Source organism: Archocentrus centrarchus, chromosome 12 (assembly GCF_007364275.1).
Source record: "Archocentrus centrarchus isolate MPI-CPG fArcCen1 chromosome 12, fArcCen1, whole genome shotgun sequence".
Lineage (NCBI taxonomy): Eukaryota > Metazoa > Chordata > Actinopteri > Cichliformes > Cichlidae > Archocentrus > Archocentrus centrarchus.
Window position 1 is genome coordinate 5,697,981 of NC_044357.1, and position 20,249 is coordinate 5,718,229.

Below are 20,249 nucleotides of genomic sequence, written 5' to 3' on the forward strand. Positions count from 1 at the left end.
ACACAGACAATTATTGCTAGTTGTACCAGGCTTTTGCTTTTATTTCATCCTTTCATGGGAATGATTTAAAGTAGAAAAAAAAAAAGAATCTCATGCAACATATCCACTTTTTTAAGTTGAGCCTACACAGCTGCCTTTTTTCTTTTGCCTCTAAACATGCATTACATGTATCTCATTGCAGAGATCTGAATCAACCATTTGCTCACAGTGAAACAAAGGAAGCTGCATCAGCTGTTGCATAAGACTCTCACATACTTTGCTCTAGTTGCGGTGAATTGGACCATCAAGCAAGTGTCTCAGCTGCCTGTAATGATGACAGTGATTGCACTTCTTAATTTTCACAAGATGACACAAAGAATTTTACTCTTTTTAATGAATTTGAATCTACTAATTAGTCTGAAAGCAGTGTGACTGACTGCTGTTAGTACAAGTGTTGTGTTATTTATCTATTTTTTCATTGATTTAGTATAGCCAACATTTTCCAACAAAAACAATCCGATGTATGGGTGTAAGGAAGTTCCAAGAGCTTTTCCAAAGTGCCCGTCCAACTCTCTGCCTTTGCTTGGGTTGTGACAGTAGCACTTAACCTTTGAGAGAAGCCAAAGCCAGGTGGTCAAATGCCATCACCTGACCTCCACCTTCCTGTTGTAGGCATTGTAACCCTCACAGTGGAGATCTTCACCTTGGTGATATCCCAAATCAGTGACTGTTGGCTGGGCAGCTTCATTTTATGGATCAAGTGGAAGATGGTGATGTGAGATGTCTTGGTCTTGATCATGAAAAGCCTTCGTAGAATAACACTGTTGAAGGGGCCGTTAAAGGAGGGAGCCAGGAACTTCTACAACTTGACCAAGTGTCCTAACTCTTTGACTTTTAACTGTGCACCTTACAGTATTTTGCTATGCCTAAATACAACCCCTATCTCAGAGAGCAAATTTCTATTTTATTCACAAATTACTTTACTTGTTCTGCTATTATAAATTGTTCTGTATCCTCAGTCAACTGCAAGGGGAAAAAAATAGGCATCATTTTAAATTTTCCACACAGTTGATGGAATTGCTGCAGATTTCAACATTAGAGTGTACAGAATATACACTGTAGACCATCAGTATTTGAAAGGTTCTTGAGACTCTTCAGCACATTCAACTTGAAGTTAAATACACTGGGTCTGTGGTTTACATCCCATAGATACTGCATCTTTGAATGGCGATGCTCTCCCTGACCTTTACTGTTGCCACCGTTAGCTCTTTCTCAGCTCTCAGTTCGTGATGGCATCTCTCTGCCTTTAGTCTGGCACTTTTCTTGCTTGGCCTTATGTTCGGAATCCTTTTCTGCTAAATGTTAAAAATCTGACAGAGAAGGTATTATGCCTTCAATCTGAGATTGCTTACTCAAATGTAAGGCAATATATTTATACATTTAGGTCCATATGTTTTTGGACAGTGATACTTATTTTGTAGTTCTGCCTCTGTGCACCCCCTCTTTGCATCTTAAATCAAGCAGCTGAGATGTGATTAAAGTCCACATGTTTTTCTTAAACAAGTATCTGTCTTCTTGCGGTCTTTCAGGCCTTTTAGTGGTACTGAACTGGCCAGTGCACTCCTTCTTTTTAATATGACGTATCTCTCTGACAGTTTAATTTGGGTTTTCAGCCTAACAATGGCCTCCCTCACTTGCACCAACATCTCTTTGGACCTCAAATTGAGAGTTCCAGTGAACAGTTACCAAATGCAAGTTCAACTCCTGATCTTTAATCTTCTTAATTTGGAATAACAAGGAATAGCAGGCCTCACATGAGCTTAAAACTATCTATCAGTCAATTGTCTAATTGTTCTTGAGCCTCTGAAAATAGGGGACTATGTATAAAAATGGCAGTAACCCCTAAACAGTAAATGCTATACATGAGTTACACTCCTTGAATTAAAGCTGAAAGACTTGCGACCTGTCCAGGGTGTACCCTGCCTCTCGCCCTATGACAGCTCTCATATATATCAGAGAACGAGAGAGAAAAATAGCTTTTTTTTTCACAGACAACTCCCCCTCAGTCTGAATGGCAACTCTAAATCAACTCTCCACGATCCATGTGCGAGGCTTTTGGTTCATGAACTACATTTGAAATGACAGATAGCTCTCCAAGAAACATTTAGTATCCAAGTGTCCAATTTATTTTGAACCCTTGCAGTTTGGGTTCCATGTGTTTAAAGGGCCATGACTACCACCCACTTTGTTAAATATTGATGTAAAATAGAATTAAAATTAAAGCTGAAACCTGGCACTTTACTGCTACATGTATAACTGTCCAAATACTGTCTGAACTGTAAATAATGTTATTAATCATTCATACACAGAGTTAGAGCGTAGCTCAATTTCACATCCCAACAGCTGAAAGCACAGATGGATAGATGGCAAATGCACTATAATTCAGTTCTATTATTATTAACACATATTGTACATTTTGTGTCAGAATGGAGTTAATGGCAGTCACGTTGAGTTAACATGTTCAGCTTACCATAATTACCACATGGTGTCAAGCATATGCAGGGAAGCTGAATGAAAATAGCAGAAATGTAATCTCAGGGATTTTAGCTGTATTTTTCACATAAAGACATTGTGACTTTTAGCCACTTGAATTAATGCAGTAGCTTGGAAAATGGACATATGAATAATAAAAAAAAAGGATACTGGTCTCTATGGTCTAGCCTACTATGAAGCACAAATTGATCTAATGCGTGACAGTGTATGACAGACTTAGTTCAGCGTCGATGACATCACGATAGGTATTTGAATTTTTGCGTTAATGATTTTCATTTGTAAATAAACCGTGCTCCCTGCCAGTTCACACTGGTGGTGACACAACTGCCATGCCTGGCAGATTTCCTGCTGTCAGGAGCAACTTTGAGCTCAGTGGTCAAAGCAGACCTTTGCATGCGGAGGGGCCGAGGATCAAACTGTCATCCCTGCGATTAGCAGACAGGCTGCTCTACAATCTGTGCTGCAGCCGCTCATATTCATAAAAGTTTATCTTAGATTTCATAAAAAAACATGTAACAATTAAGTCTTTTTGTTTTAACTAATATTAAATGACAGTGTTCCCCTGATTACATGGGCTCATTAGTAATGAAATATTTGACAATGTAGTTAAGAAACTAAATTCAGGTTGAAAAAATGACGCCCACGTCACTATTTCTCCTTACAATAATGACTTTCCAGCCTCCTTATTTTACTCTTCACTTCCACTTAACGCTCTTCTTCACTACTGTCAAATTAGCTGAAATTATGAAAGGATTTCTAATAGTAATAGCTTAAGCCTTGCACTCTGATTTGGACCATCTATTGCTCAGGACAATAAATCACTCAGATCTGTCGAGCTGCGCACATAGTCACCTGACATACAACACACATGTCAGATACAAGACAGAACTGAGAGAATAAAACCATTCTTTCCAACTACTGCCCCACTGATGCTGAAATATCAGGAAAAAATTGCGCTCAGGTAAAATGAAGGCATAGCTTTAGAATTCATTTTGTTGGCTCGTAAACTAAAGGTCAGCAGCCATCCTCGAAGCTGATGTTCGAGTCTTCATTAACCTTTCTCACTAGCACTGTAATTTAGGGGCTGTGTTCTGAGAGTAAATCTGAGATGCTGGCATACCAGCTACCTAATACTGTGAATCGGTTCTGCAGCACTGCAGCGTGGTCACACGGAGCAGTACTCCACAGAAGCAGGTTAACCAACAAGCAGTTCAGGTCATATTAGGGTTAACATACTTGTCTTGCTGCCCCCCCCCCTCCCAAAAGCTAGTATTCTTGTAATACTCAAGAGCCCATCTGAGGTTTAATTGCATGTTGACCCTGAAGGTCAGAATCTGTGTGTGTGTGTGTGTGTCTTCCCTGGAGACATGAAGCTCTGAAGAGACACCAATCATTTTCTTTCACATGTTTGAGGAGCTGATCCACACTGGGAGGTGGAAGGTTTTTAGAAGTGGAAAAAAACGTGTAGATCTTAAACTGCGTGCTTGTTTTTGCACTCAGTCTGTCTGTGTGAGTGCAGATATATTTGAAATACTGCTGATGTGCTTCTAAACATGATCAATAAATTTAATTTTTCTACATATGCAATTATTTTTGTGTTTGCATGCCTGTGTTCATATTTCTACCTCCGCCAGGGTGGTTACATGCGCTGTAAACACGATAGCTTGAAAAGTTTTCATATTTCACGTGTTCCTTTCTTTCAAGTTGACCCTAAAATGTTTTTTTATTTTTAAAGACAGTATTGTCAATAGATAGAATGAGCTGCCTGTTTAGTTAGAAATATAGTGTAGTATCATATTATATAACAAGCTCAAGTCATTTAAAAAGAACAAAGAAAACAAAATGAATAAATGCAAAATACAAAACTATTCCTTTGAAAGCAAATAACATCCCAGAGAGTGAGCTTTGCGCTCTCACAGTGCCTCTCGTTTTGTGTTGTAATGATGTTTGAGTGTTACATGGGTAACGGACAACTTTAGCTTCTATTACTCTCATTCTTCACCTTCACTGGCTCCTCCGACTAAGAGGCTCTTTTTCTTTTGCCAGATACTGCTTCCACAATTACTCAAGTTGTTCCAAATCCCACCATTTCAGCAACCTGGAGAGAACATAAACAAACTGTGCCGTCTGTTTTGGATGCAAAATCGACCCTTCATTTTCCCTGGAGATTGAGTACCTGGTGGCAAACATAATTGCACTTGGAAGCAATCTAAAGGGATCCAATCCAAATGCCATTGGTATTTTTATTCTATAGCCATTAAAGTGAGCAATCAGCATTTACTTCATGATGATAAGTAAATGCAAAAATGTGTTTATTTCCGCTCTCATGTTGGAGTCTGTGAGTATGATTCAAATGTTCTGTTCCTCGCCTGTTTCATCACTAACATACCTAAGTGAGGAACAGGTAGAAATTTGAAGCTAATGAGCAGTAAGTTGTGATGGTCAGCTGCCTATATCACCTGCATATGTTTTCTCCTGTTCAAGGGTCCTGGACCTCATGCTATAACTCATCCACCCAAGTGGAGCTCTTCACTCTCCTGATTTGATTTATACCATCGAGCAATAAATCCAATACCTCACAGTTCACTCATCCACATCCACATTCAGTCTGAGTGAGGTTGTGACGACTACCGTCTGCTCAGATTCCTACAATATGATCGACTTTCTCAGAACACACTCAGCACAGCGTCAGAACCCATTTTAAAAGAACCTGTGGCGCTTGCTGACTTCACACGTGAATCAAAACATGGACGCACGTGCTAATTTATCGTGTTATTCTTTTACCGTCATTATATCACTGTATATAGTCAGATAGTTCAAGTAAATCTTGTATCTAGAATTATACTGCACTGAATGCATTTACATTAAAGAGACAATTCACGTTCATGTGGAGATCAGCTGCTACACATAACATATATAATTTGTAAAGATTTGAGGGTTACAAAAAGAATTCCCAAAAGCTCTGTAGATGCTGATAATCCTGGTACCCCGGGCAGTTTATATAGTAAGTTTCATCCAGATTGATTAACGCGTGTAGGAGGAGTTATGGAACAGACACACACACATACACTACGATCATTATAGTAAGATATTAAGTGTCACAGAACGGCAGCTTTTCATCCACACCTTCAAAAACAGGAAACAGAATCAGTCACCCAGTTCAGCACGTACACACACAGTTTCCACTAGGATGCAGCTTAACATCCCAAATGACAAATCCTCACACACAATGTCTGGCTAGAGGGCTGTACCTGACATCAAAGTTGTTTCTGCTAAGGTCAGAAGCTGACTTGTTCTATGTGGGTGAGGGGCAGGCGACGCTCTCACCAAACACACGCTGAGAACTGCAGTTATGATACAGCAGCAATTTTATTAGAGGGTTGAGCAAAGGATCCTGGGGTTCACTCACACAAAATATAGCATATAACCACCCGAAAATTAAGTTAGAAAGCCCACATTGAATACAGCCGGGGTTCATGGCAATGTCAATATTAACGGCTACTTGAAACAAGTGCATGAATATGCACATGCTCCACCCTTGATCTTCATATATAACTTATTACATTTGATTATTTCGTTAAATAACTGCTATAAACAACTTCCCTAAAAGGATTATTATTAAAGCTCATCATTCATCCATTATTTTTTTTTAAATGCAACATTTCAACATTAAAGCAAGCTTAAATGAATGGATTTATTGCTACTGTAATGAGTTGGAAGATATTTCTGTGCTAGATATAACTCCTTGCCCCATTAAGCATGGGAGGATCTATCATTTTCCAAATTCCCCGGCCCACTTCTCCACTATTCATCTGCAGACTGCCTGAGCAAGCAAACAACTTTTCCTGCTAGATGAATGGGGGCACACTGCCAGTCCACACTGTCCAACTGTGTGTTTTGTTAAAAGAGAGACAAACCCAGTGCAATACACAGAGGAGGCTGTTCTGGTAATTCAGGTGAGAGGCAGTGAAAAGAATCCACAGTGCCTGCATCACACTGGACGAGACCTAGGTGCCAGCGGTAAAGTCTAAACAAAACTGTCATCCCAAAACAAAGCCTTAAGACACATAAACTCATGTTTGGGAGCTTTTATTATTGCACTTACAGCAAGGTAACACACTGCTCTGCCATACTCGCACACACAAACACACTACAGAGAGAGACAGAGACAGACAGAGAAAATGGTGCATCTGTGAATGACAGCAAAACGCGCTGAGCTGAAATGAAACAGTGCACACGGATAATATGAGCCTTGTGCTCAACTACATTATCACACAGATGATAAAAAGCTGCTTGTGTTAAATAAAACCTGTTCCCGATTGCAAGCACTGACAAGTTAGCCCTACCTCGTGAGCTGATGGGATTTTTCCCTGAGGAATATTAGAGTAAAATCCTGGATGTCTAAATCCATGTGTTTGAGGCTGACATTGGTACACTGTAGTTCCAAGAAGAAAATGCTCAGCTATGGCACTGAACTGCTTATTTATGTCTCCTGGAAAAAGGGAAAAAAAAAAACATGTGGATATACTAACAGGGTGAAACTTTCTAATTCTGTTTATGACAAGATGTCACCGAGTTATAAGTCTGTTAAGGGAATGGCAATACATGTAGCTTTATTTTTGTCACCTCAGTGGAGTGGATCTTGGTTCACTTTTTCAGGAAGGTTTCTTTTTTTTTTTCTTTCTTTCTTTCTTTCTTTCTTTCTTTCTTTCTTTTTTTTTTTTTTTTTTTTTTTGAGGAACAGTTATTTACAGCACAAAGGCAGAAAGGCCATTCAGATGAAGAAAAGTACTTTTGAGGGTGCCAGTGGCTGTTGTAACATGTTTTGCTAGAGTGTCTGTGTCAGCAAATCACCATAATTTAAGTATTAGACAGGTAAAAGTCAAGTTCCCTTGACAGCTCTTTAAAAAAGTAACCCCTGTGTTTAGCAACTGCAATCAGCAGCTTGTTAAAAAAAAAAAAAAAAATCAGGTCAACATCTAAATGCTGTATGCAAACACAGTAGGTACTTTTAGGCTGACACGCAAACAAGAAATCTCATAAAAAGAAAAAAAATGGCCAAAATAACATTAAAAAGAAAATATCCACCCCTTAATGACCATCTCACCCAGCACAGGGGCTATTGCACAGGCATGATTACATTAAGCTCCCTGTAATCTCTGCGGTAGATGGAGGCTACTTAACAAGCTGCCTTAAGCTCTTCAGCAGGCTTTCTGTCAACTACAGGGAGCCTGCAGCGTGCACAGACGGACACTCTGACTGACAGACCAGAACACAGGGAAGAATCAACACAAGCACTCAAAAGCTGATTCTGGGAGATTTACAATCTGGCATGTGACTGGGTGGAAAAAAGGCATTATGCCAATAGCTTGTTAGCTCTTGGCATATAGGCTACATGCTGTGAGCACACTATGCTTATATGTTTGGTGCTTTGGCAACAGATGTCACTTGCTTTACTGACTACCTGAAGGTAATTGGTAACATCTTCAGAGAGCGATTAATGCAGAATACCCGCTATAAAGGTAAACTGAATCACACATGGGAATTATATCAAAAAGCAGCAGTTATGGAAAACGGACACAATACGGAAATAATCAAGATATACATATAAAGAGGAGATAAATAAGATCAAATAAATACACAAAAACAAGATTTGAGACTGATATCAGCTCCAAAGGCGGCTTCGTGCTGCTTTTCATAAGATGGATCAAAACAGATGGGTAGAGGAGCTCCTAACAGTTTGATTACATTGTTAAGAATATTGATGATATGGTGACAAATTCAACACTGTCTGATGAAAGCACTCATAAATCCACAACAGTCTGCACAATTGCTATCTTCAAAGAGGAGTGCAAACATCTGCTGGTGAATGTTTTATAATCCTATCAGAAAGACAGATGTGCTCCGAACACAGCAGCAGCAAACGAGAACAGAAGGACAAACACAATCCACGAGCTTTTTTATTTTTTTTTATTTTTTCACTCCCGCTTACACACGTATTTCTGCATTTACATGTACTTAAGTAAAAAAGATTATTCCTGGCTTCCAGCGGTAACCTGATTTCAGAAACATCATATAAATAAGAAATCTGGTTTTCCTTTTTTGGTTAAGGGATTAAGAGAAACTGGGTTAACACAGGTGGATCTCTGCTAGGGCTTGTAAACATTCTTTTAAAGTCTTCATGTAGACAAAGATCAAGGGCAGTACAAGACTTTAGGACTTAGCATCATACTGGTAACAAATGCCAAGATAAAAGAAGATAAAACTGATTTATTCATTACAACCAAAATAATAATTCAAACCTCTAAATGATACAGAGTACTGTGCAAAAATCTCAAACAAGACTTTATTATATATATATTTTTAGGACATTGGCTGCTTTTTCATTCATTTTAAGTCATTGTACTTGACCATTTTATTTATTTTTTTGTTAAGTCACTTAATTCTGATCTATGAATGATTCAAGCATAAAAAGGCACCAAACTCAAGGGATGAACCAGTGTTGTGTCTACACATAACATACAAGTTAGCAAAGAACTACTTTTAGCCTGTTGTAAAAAACAAATAATTTGTTTCCATCTCTTTAGTTATAAAATGAAATGCCAAAGTTAGCACAGTTTGACAGGTACAGTATAGAATAGTATTTTTGCACAAACAAGGTGATTTCTGGAGAGCTATTAGCCAAAAACTTGCCATATCGCTGCATGGCGTCCAGTGTGTCCTTAAAAAAATATGAGGAAACTGGACAAGTGGAGGACAAGAGCAGAAGTGGCAGGCCAAAAAAAACCCCCCAAACACCTACAGCAGATGAACAGTATCTGAACGTCATGTCCTCAAGAAATAGGAAAAAGACCTGACAGTACCTGAGAGATGCATCTGGCCCTGCAGCTGATCCATCTACTGTTCAATGAAGCCTCATCAGAAATGGTCTCAGTGGAAGGGTAGCTGTCAAGAAGCCATTGTTACAAAAGGGGAACAGGGAGAAAAGGCTGAGGTATGCTAAATTACACAGGAGCTCCACTCACGGTTAGTGGCAACAAGTCTGATGGAATGATGAATTCAAATTTAAAAATTTGTGGTTCAAATCTTTGTCAATATGTACAGAGGAGGTCAGGAGAGACGTACAACAGTGAGTGTCTACAGCCATCTTTAAAGCATGGTGGAGGCTACACTTCACCTAGTGATCTTGGGAATCGATGGAATTATGAATGCAGAAAGGTACCATCTGATTTCGATTTGCCACGTAATACCATTTAGAAATCATCTGATTGTCAGCGACTTTATTTTTAAGCTTGACAGTGATCCCAAACACACTGCCAGTGCAATAAAAATATACTGGGATAGAAAAACACACAATAGAACACTATCAGTCGTGGATTGGCCTCCGCAGAGCCCAAACATCAACATTATTGAAGCAGTGTGGGATCATCGTGACAGAGAACGGAACAAAAGGCAGCCAACATCTAAAGAAGAGCTTTGAATGTCCTTCAAGAAGCTTGGAAAACTGTTCCTGGACTACTTAAAGAAACTGTAGAAAACACGGCTATTAAGAAGCTAAAGACTAATGCTAGCATGCTGACGCACACTCAGTGACAATGCTCAGATGCTGATCAGCTATACACTAAGATGTTCCTTTCTTAGTTTAACGTTTTAGCATGCTAAAATCAAAGACTGTCATTAAAAGCACAGATTACCCGAGGCTTATGAAGAAATCATTAACCTCTTCCTTAATCAGCTACTGATCGGCTGCAGCGATCTCTTTCTTTTGCATTTGCAAGTAACAAATGAAACAACTTGAGGCTTTTCCATTTAATGGTAACGGCAGCAATGTTACGAGTCCTATTTGTGTGCCTGCTCAGAGAGGAAATTTAAAATCAGCAAATGTTTGTGCAGCATTTCTCCTACAGCTGTCTAACCTTTCCCCAAAAAAACAGCACTCATCCCAGCCTAATGGCAGTAATATCCTAAAGGACATGTCTGACACTGCCTGCTCTAATGCTTCCAGTGGACAGCTCATGCTCTGTCTCAGCACCACAATATTATCTCCTTATGCCAGATATTTAGGCTGCAAATAGATGTCTGCTTCATTGTCTAGAAAAGTAAATAACAGAGAAATTGAATCAGGATAGAGTGACTGTTAAGTTCATGGGATGTAAATATTAGGGGGGACAAAGTACATTTTGAACAGAAAGAGATCATACTGAGATCATGCTCTTGGGTTTTTCTATTTTCTGCCTTAGAAATCATATAGAGATATGAAACAACTAGAGAAACTTGCATCCTGGATTTTCTTTATTTTTTTCAAACCAATAAACTAAGGGGCATGAAATATTGAGGAACCTGACGTCAGATAGAAATACTGAAAAGCCTATAGCGTTGACTCTGACATGCTCAAAAGGCACTCTAAGCCTCTCGAGGAGTGATACAACATGCACACAATCGTACATTCAATCTGAAACTTTTACATTTCAGTTCTTAGCTGAATTGAATATTTGAGAGTGATTGCAGTGCTTTCGATAAAAGCACCATTTGATAATGCAGACCCACAGAGCACTTTGATATATCTGCTCTCATTAATTATTTATGCCGTGGTCATTTTTAGGCCCTTCCTTTTAACAAATAAAATAGTAATAATAGAAGACATTACCCTAAGCCGTACGGGTGTGTTTAAATGGCATTTGAAATCACCCTTTGCAGAAGGCAATGCTTACCCAAAGGATTACTTTGGTGAATGGATTGTGTGTGTGTGTGTGTGTGTGTGTGTGTGTGTGTGTGTGTGTGTGTGTGTGTGTGTGTGTGTGTGTGTGCGCGCGCGCGCGTGTGTGTATTTTAGTATTTGTGTCTGATTGAGGGGGCCTGTAAGCACATTTGAACGGACATTTATTGTATGTAGACGTATGTAGAACAAAACACACACATCTGCCATCATCCCTCCTACCTCTGTTGTCCGACAGTCTCCAGGGCATGAGTTATGGCAGTTAAGAAATACTGACCAGTTTCCTCTGACAACCATTTCGCATCAACCTGCAGGAATGTCTCTTCTCTTCTCTTCTCTTCTCTTCTCTTCTCTTCTCTTCTCTTCTCTTCTCTTCTCTTCTCTTCTCTTCTCTTCTCTTCTCTTCTCTTCTCTTCTCTTCTCTTCTCTTCTCTTCTCTTCTCTTCTCTTCTCTTCTCTTCTCTTCTCTTCTCTTCTCTTCTCTTCTCCATGAACACTAAAGTACACTAAGGACTTTGCTGTATGCAGCTATATTGATCAGTGTTATCTGTACTATCCCTATCCATGATGCACAACTCTGTCAAAACTAGAATACTGTCTCCAGCAGCTAACCATATCATTGTAATTAGGCAACACAGATTTGATCTGGGACTCCTTTTTTTCCCTTCATTTATTTTTATCCTGTTTAGCTTCTTTGCTTAAAAAAATGGAAGAAAAACATTTATATCCATTTGACATATGAGTCATTATGCTATAGAAAATATTCCCTGCAGCACAGGAACCTCATATTCTGCATAGCAAGAACAGTCAGCATGTTGATCCTGTTACTGATTTGTCTTTCTTGTACGTACCTCCACTGTACTGTACAGAGTTGCTAAAACCAGCGAGCATTCTTCTCCTACATCTGTCCATCTCAGTCTTTGAATGAACCTGGTCCATTGTCATTTTTTTCCCACTAAAGCCCTCTAAATCTATTTATTGATGTGACACTGTTAATGACAGACTGTGGAGAAATCTAGCATTGTTTTTTACTTTTACAACAGGGTTTAATTATAGTAAAACCTCTTTCTCTAACTATTAGGTACTTCACCAAAATTCCAACCTATTTTACGGGATTTGCAGTTTGTGAGAAGTCGCCTTTGACCACCACAAGCGGCTGCTTCTTTAGCACAATTTCTCTTGTAATTTTTTTAAATTATATATTTTTTAAGAATTAGTTATTGTATGGCAATGGGTTTCATCAAGGGGAGCCTTCCTTAACCTCCCAAACAGCATGTAGTAGCAGAATTATAACATTTTATGAAGAGTGTTGGCTTTACTTCCGCTCTGAAATTAGATTTGCAGATTAAATCTGTCGTCAAAGCTACCTCCTCCCAGTTAAGACTCTTAGCTAAAGTCAAACACTTCCTTTCTTTAAACAACCTTGAAAAGGTGATCGATGCGTTTATCACACCCAGACTGGATTAATGTAATTTCTTTTATGCCAAAGTGGGGGAAAGTCACAATTATTACAACTGCAGTTAGTACAAAATGCTGCTGCTCGACTCCTGACTGGTAAATGGAAACATGAACATATTTCTCTGATTATGGAATTCTTACACTGGCTATCTGTGCAGTTTAGGATTCATTTTAAAATCCATTTTTGCTGAATGCTTAGGTCAGCTGATCAGGAGCTGTTAATACTGTACTTCCAAACACTTGACTGGCTTCTCCAGCTGATTGATCCTTTACAGTTCCAGCTCCGAAACTCTGGAAGAGCCCCCCCCCCCCCCCCCCCCACCCCCCCCCCCCCCCCCCCCCCCCCCCCCCCCCCCTCAAGATCACATCATCTGCTTCACAAACAGTTAGATGAAAAAAACTTTGTTATTGTTAATGTATAGTTTTAGAACGAGCTTTTTTAAATGCTAATCTCCGATTCATGATGTTAGAAATAGTGGAATTTGTGGGTGGCTGTGTTGATTTTAACTGCTTGATTATGAGTCATGTGTGGCATTATGAAATCATGGAACACATTTTCTTTGAAAATGCTGCCATTTAAAACAGGTGGTGATCTCTAATTTTTGCCATTTTTTAAAAAAGTAAATCTTATAACAATGAAACAGAAATCATCCATCTATCTCTTAGAGATAGGGTGAGGCGTGCGGCCATTCAGGAGGGGCTCAGAGTAGAGCTGCTTCTCGTCCACATCGAGAGGAGCCAGTTGAGCTGGCTCGGGCATCTGACTAGGATGCCTCTTGGGCACCTCTTGGGTGAGATGTTCCGGGCATGTCCCACGGGGAGGAGGCCCCAGGGTAGACCCAGGACACACTGGAGAGATTATATCTCTCGGCTGGCCTGGGAGCACCTTGGGGTCCTTCCGGATGAGCTGTTGGTGGCTGGGGGAGAGGGAAGCCTGGGGTTCTCTGCTTAGGCTGCTGCCCCCGCGACCCGGCTCTGGATAAGCGGAAGAGAATGAACACACACACACACACACACACACACACCACCACCACCACAACCACCAATATGCTAAAACTATTGGAACTGCTTTGTGATATCCAGTGAACATATTTATCTGCTGTTTTAAGGTACACATTCTCTTAAAGGTCATCGCTGACTGATGCTACAGCTCTGCTGATTGACATCTAAATCTACGTAAGACAGCTTTACAATTCACAAGGCTCCCAAAAGGTTACCTTTTCACTGCAAATACTGCAGAGCAGAAACATTTGATTGTATTTAAGTTATCCATTTCAAAGTCTAGCAAAAAAAAAAATCTAATTGCTTTTCATTTATGGTATTTTTTAATCCGAGCACCTTTGTTATCCCTCTCCCCCCCTTTCAGATTCTGATGTTTTCAGCAAGCCGACTCCCTTCTTTGTCTCATCTGAGTCCCACTCGCTCCTCTCTTCCCTCCCTCTTCCGAATAACCTACTCATCTTTCAGTGTGTCTGCAGCAGTCTCTGCAACAGTGCTACAGTATGTCAGTATGCTAATGAGGTGGCAGCATATGGCTCATTCCTTATTTAAGCTCAGCCGTCAAACAGACACTAAGCCACTCAACTCACCATGCATCTCCTCTCCCTACCTGCCCCAGTTGGATCACACCACGCTGATCTCTTAATGAGGCTCAAGCGTGATCACAATCAGCTCAACACGCCAGGCCGGATCAGTAACTGCTTTATTATCACCTCAATCTGAGCTGTTAATCCTTTTATAGGACCATACGCAAAGTCTGCTCACTTTGACACTGCTGCATCTTTGGAAAATGGATGGAAAGCCTGACAGGAAAACGTGCTTGCATTCAAAAACTATTTTTACCTAAAGTGCGCAAACATTAATTCATGCATGGAAACACACGCGCGCGCGCGCGCGCGCGCACACACACACACACACACACACACACACACACACACACACACACACACACACACACACACACACACACACACACACACACAAGCTGCTATTCACTGACAGGCTGGTATGTAGCTCTATTCCATCATGCTGGACTAAGCACTCTGTCACTCTGACAGTTTGGCTTTATTTGATGATAGGAGGGTACGACCTTGCCTATCTCATGCAGTTAGTCACTGGTTTACAAGTGCACACACATGCAGACACAATTCACTGACATGCTGATTAAACAGTGATTTGAGCTGATGTTTTGTATGTGCTTATGTCTTTGTTGTGGATGGGGAAAGTGAACTGAAGCACACTATATCAGGATACATAATTTAAGCTATATTTGCTTTTGTTATTGTTCCTTTTATTATTAAGCTTGACAATGTGTGTAATGACTGTAGAGGTATAATATGTGTAACAGTATAAACAGTTAATTAATGTGTAAAATGCAGAGTGTATATCTGTGATTATGGCCAAAGACTGGAAGAAAAATAGTTTGAAGGTTTGAAAAATCGCCCACATCTTTAATTTTTTTGAAACTTTTGCACACATCGAGGACGAACGCCTTCAAGGAGTTTTAAATATCAAGTAAAATAATATAAACAAAGCACCATCACACCCTTTATAGCACAACTTTTACAGCTAAATGCGAGCGATTTAATTATTCTCTTAAAGGATGTAGAAGACTTTTCATGCTGTTTGCAACATTTTGCAAGAAGTAGAAATAATATCTTTAAGAACTCATCGAATAGATTTTTATTAAATGATCCCTTCAAATATTTTGGACAGAGTTGAAAAACTGGGCTCCTGGCTTTCCTAAAAAGTATCACAACTTACTGTATGTCAAAGTGCAGCCTCTGTGTCAGAGTCTTTACATACTGCAATGCCTCAGGTCTCGATAAAAACTGCTCTGCTTTTTCTGAGGACTGCAACGTTATACTTTAGAACAAAAAGACATAAATGGCTCTAACCAGTAAGATGGGGTGTGTGTCTTTTGTGTAAGATACATCCAAACTACACTTCCAAATATAACCTCAAACATCCCTGTGTAAATGTTTGTTCACCTCGCTGTCTTTCATTCCCAAAAGATGCAGTGCTTCCAGTATACAGTCTCACTTAAACAGTGATGTCTGCTTTAACAAGGCCAGACAGCTGACATATATTTGATCAAAGAAAAAAACACATTCTTAGGAAACTAAAATATCTCCTTTTCTGAATAAAATACTAAATATTACTGAACAAAGAGAAGATTGTGAGAATTGCAAAATGAAAATACAATCAGTTCAGGAATTTGTAAACTATAATGGAAATGGGTCCTCTTGCAAGTTCTTGAGCTACAGAACTATGCAAAAGTGATACATTGAAGCATGCAAACATAGATGGAAATCCAGTATCTAAGACAAAAGCAGAGTTTGTACAATTCTAACAAGCTTGAAAGTCAATGTTTGGTATATATTCTTCACCTTTATTCTTCAACACAGTCTGCACACTCAACATGGTATTGCAAGGTAGATCAAAATCTGACTGTATTTTCTGCATTCACAACATCTCCAAACCACGACAGAGCCTCCACCATATATTACAGATGGATGTCAACACTATTATACCTCTCTCTGACCTCCTCCATACATTTGAACCAAGAATTTAAAATTTAGATTCATCACTCCATCAGACCTGTGGCAACTTATTTTCAGTCCAGTTCTTGTGTTATCTGGAGTACCTCAGCCTTTTCTCTCTGTTTGCCTTCTTTAAGAAACTCCTGCCACTTCTTATTTACTTCCACTCAAATTTTCTAAGAACACATTGCACACCATGCCAAAATTTGGTGAGTTTCCAGCTAATTGTTCTTTGGCAATCAGCTTGTTGGTGCAAAAATACAGTTTCACATCTCTCAAACTGTGTTATCTTTAGATTATGTGTTTTTGCTGCTAGTAACAAAGTGCATAAAGATACAATATAATTAAAAATGAGTTCTTTGCTAAGTTGTCTATTATGTGTAGATACAACATTGGTTCACCCCTTGAATTAGGCACCCTTTTCATGCTTAAATGATTCATATTTCAATATTCAGTGGCTTAACAAAAAAGTAATAATAATAAAATAAAATCATCTGAAAAGAGTCAGGTATAAGTTCTGGACTGAGTGAAAAAGCACCCAATGTCCAAAAAAAAAGACTTTGAAAGACCTTCAGAAAAGAACTATTGCTCAAGATTATTATTTTTTATTAAAAAATAAGGAGAAAATCTGGATCCTTAGGAAAATATAAAGAAATAAGGGGAGACTCAAGACTTTAGCACATTAGTGAAATATGTTTAACCTGAAATATGTTTTCTCAGGTCAGTTGTGACCACTAAATTCTAGATCACTAAAGACGTATCCCAAATTTGAAGGTCGCCATGACATATTGCAAAAACCCCAACAATATCAACAATCAGATGACCCCCTATGAGCAAGCACTTAGGAAAAGCTCCCTTTTAACAGGAAGAACCAGGCTCAGGGAGGGGCAGCCATCTGCCGTGATGGGTTAAGGGTGAGGAGAGCGAGACAGGGCAAAAGACACATTGTGGAAATATTAATAATTAATATTTAATAATAACTAATCGTTTAATGCAAAATGGGGTATACACCGACAGAGAGTGAAAACAGGTAAGCAAAGAAGAAATGCTCAGCAGAAACTCCCAGCAGCCTATGTTGGTTGAGGGTCACCTGATCCATCCAGAGTTATGGCCAAACACTTGCTTTGTGTAGTAACGGTTAACTTTCCTCTAACCGGTCACAGCAGATGACTCTCCCTCTCTAAACCTGGTTCTGCCAAAGGTTTCTTCCTGTTAAAAGGGAACTTTAATTCCCACTGTCCCCAAATGCTTTTTCAGAGAGGGTCGTGTGATTGTTGGGGTTTCTTTACAATATAAAGCACCTTGAGTTGACTCTTGTGATTTGGCACTACATGAAAAAAACTGAATTGAATTGAATTGAATTGAATTGAATTGAATTGAATTGAATTGAATTGAATTGAATTGAATTGAATTGAATTGAATTGAACTGAACTGAACTGAATTTACATTTAACCAGCAGTCGAGCAAGTCCATCTTTGTCCAAAAAAATGTTCTCCCAAGATACTCAAGATATTGGGCGTACAACAATGGTGTAGACAAGCTGATGGAAAACCCAAAACCTGCTTCTATCCACAAAAATTACTAGTGTGGAGGAAACAAAAAATAATAAACTGCTTTCAAAGAGGTCCACTTGAAGATTTTGCTCTTCTTTTATTAAACTTTGATAAGGTAGAGTGATAGTTGAAACTCCTATTGCAGTGCAACTGTAATCGCAGCAGGTTCTCAGAAAATCTGTAAACTGTAAACTTGTGTCCTGATAGCTCTGACTAAAATGGAAGTAATGTAGCAGAAGGAAAGATTCACGTTCAGTAAATCATTCTTATTTTGGGGATATTTGGTTCATACATGCACATTTTAAAAAGCAGACCTCATGTAACGACCTTCTGTTACCTTGCATTGCTCTGAATTCATCTTGATTATTTACCAAATGAGTGAATGTTGCTCCCTCAGGGAGAGACACACAGGGGTTAAGAGCTTTGTGCGTGCGTTCACTGTAATACATGAATGTGCTTTTCTCTGACTCACCGTCCAGCCCCCGCCGTCTGTCGTCATGTCACAGTAGACCTGGAAGCCTGAAGGGTGGTGAATGGGAAACACAGAATAGATGCCGTCTTCTCTCTGTCCACTGGCGTACAGATCACCGCAGTCTCTGGGACGTGAGCCTAGGGATATGCAAAACCAGGGAGACATTAAATAAATTAGCTCTAATATGGATTTCAAAGGCAAAGCATGCACTTGTACATGTGTCTTACTCTGCCCTCAGTTTAAAGTCAGGCACTACCACTAGCAAATGAACACAGAAAATGTAAAGGAACAATTCAAGTATTGTGCTGTGAGTCGTCCTCTCAAAATCAAAATGACTGTGTTAAGAGGACAGATTCCAAAAAAAGGATTGATGATGAGAGGGATGGGCAGCTGATAGATAACAAAGTGGAACAAGACAAGCTGTAAGTCTGATAAAAGATAAAATTGTGGAAGAAAGATTGAAAGCAAGTAGGTCAAATGAAGATGGGAAGTCACAAGGGTAGAGCGCAGACACAATACCACAGAGAAGACGCAGATACACAGCACTGTGATCCGAGCTAATACAAGCAGATGGAAAAAGAATAATCAAAAGGAAGTTAGAGATATCTTAGTGAGGAGGCATATACATTTGAGTGATATAAGACAGACAAGGAGACAAAAAGGTTGGCGAGAGTATAAAACAGGCAGAATTCAAGATGAGTTAGTGAAGAGGAGCTGTGGCACTGACAGAGAGAGCTTGTAAGCCACAGCAGAGCTGAATAGTAGCACCCTTGTCTGTGACTGAGAAACCCTTCTTACACAAGGGATACCAAATCTATTCACCAGGAAGCAGGAGAGAAACTCTGTGATGAGGACAGTGACATAGATTATGCATGCCTGCCTTCACCGGGTCAAACCCCTGAATTTAAAACAGCGAGGAGACTTCTTAAAAGGCCATACAAGATTTTTCTTTTTTACAGCCCCCTACATGATAGGAAATGTTTGCTCTCCCTGAAGCTTTTCAGTTTCCCCATGTAAGCCTCAACTAATAAGATCCAAACTTTCATCATCGTCACACATAAATGGTAACATTTCCCACTTCTTTTCATTACAAGGAACTGGGGGTGTCTAGGTTCAATGGAAGAGTCACTATTTAAGAATTTTCTGACACAGCCTTTCAAAGCTTTTCAGTTTAATCATCCCCAGCAGCAGAGAAAAAAAAATCCTTCCAAGTACCACCTTTATTGATCGTACTTACAGTATGCTCTAGGTTCACTTTTGCTTGACCTGCTTTATGGCTGCGAGATATTTAATACAACAGCATGCAAGGGAAGCAATGCATGAATGGGCATCGCTCATTTGTCAAATCTCCTTTCTCACAGATGTATTTATATGTTTGGGCACCTTTAGGCAAATAACTTCTTTTCAATTTTTTTTTTTTTTGGAATAAATAGGAAATACAACCCTTCTGCAAACAGACATAAATTTGACCCTTTCACTGAATGCTATTACATTCTTATTTTATAAACTTAAAAAATAAAACAGCAATTGAGGTATGTGCAGAAATTTGACAGCCTAGTTAGCCGCAGGAAGCCTCCTTTTAGTAGATATCACAACATGCAAGTACATTTTGCAATGAAATACGAGTCTTCCTAATCTTAATTCAGGAAATTTCAAGTGAGCTTATTTGCAGATCACTTACACATACTCACACAGCAGGTTTACAGATCTACCCAGAGACACACTACATGGGAAAAAGTACCGGGCCACCTACACATTAAACCTACAGGAGCTGCATGGCCATAGAAACCTATGATGCTCCCAGCACAATTTTTGTGCTGATGTTAATGCCAGAGGAGGTTTGGGACTCTGCAGTTATTGAGTATTTAACTTTACATAATCAGCTAAGGTGCTGTGGCTCCTAAATGCTTCCAGCTTGCAATAATACAGCTTGCAGTTGATTGTAAAATGTCTAGGAGGGAAGAAACTTCACCAAA

The 20,249-nt window shown here is 39.4% G+C and overlaps 1 protein-coding gene across 1 annotated transcript in view; it reads right to left on the minus strand.

Moving 5' to 3' along the window:
- fibcd1b (fibrinogen C domain containing 1b) overlaps window positions 1-20,249 on the minus strand; it is a 110,541-nt gene that overhangs the window by 34,795 nt on the left and 55,497 nt on the right. The window contains exon 5 of the mRNA XM_030743232.1: window positions 18,274-18,410. Within this exon, the coding sequence (XP_030599092.1) occupies window positions 18,274-18,410 (137 nt within the window). The remainder of the gene's footprint in view (window positions 1-18,273; window positions 18,411-20,249) is intronic.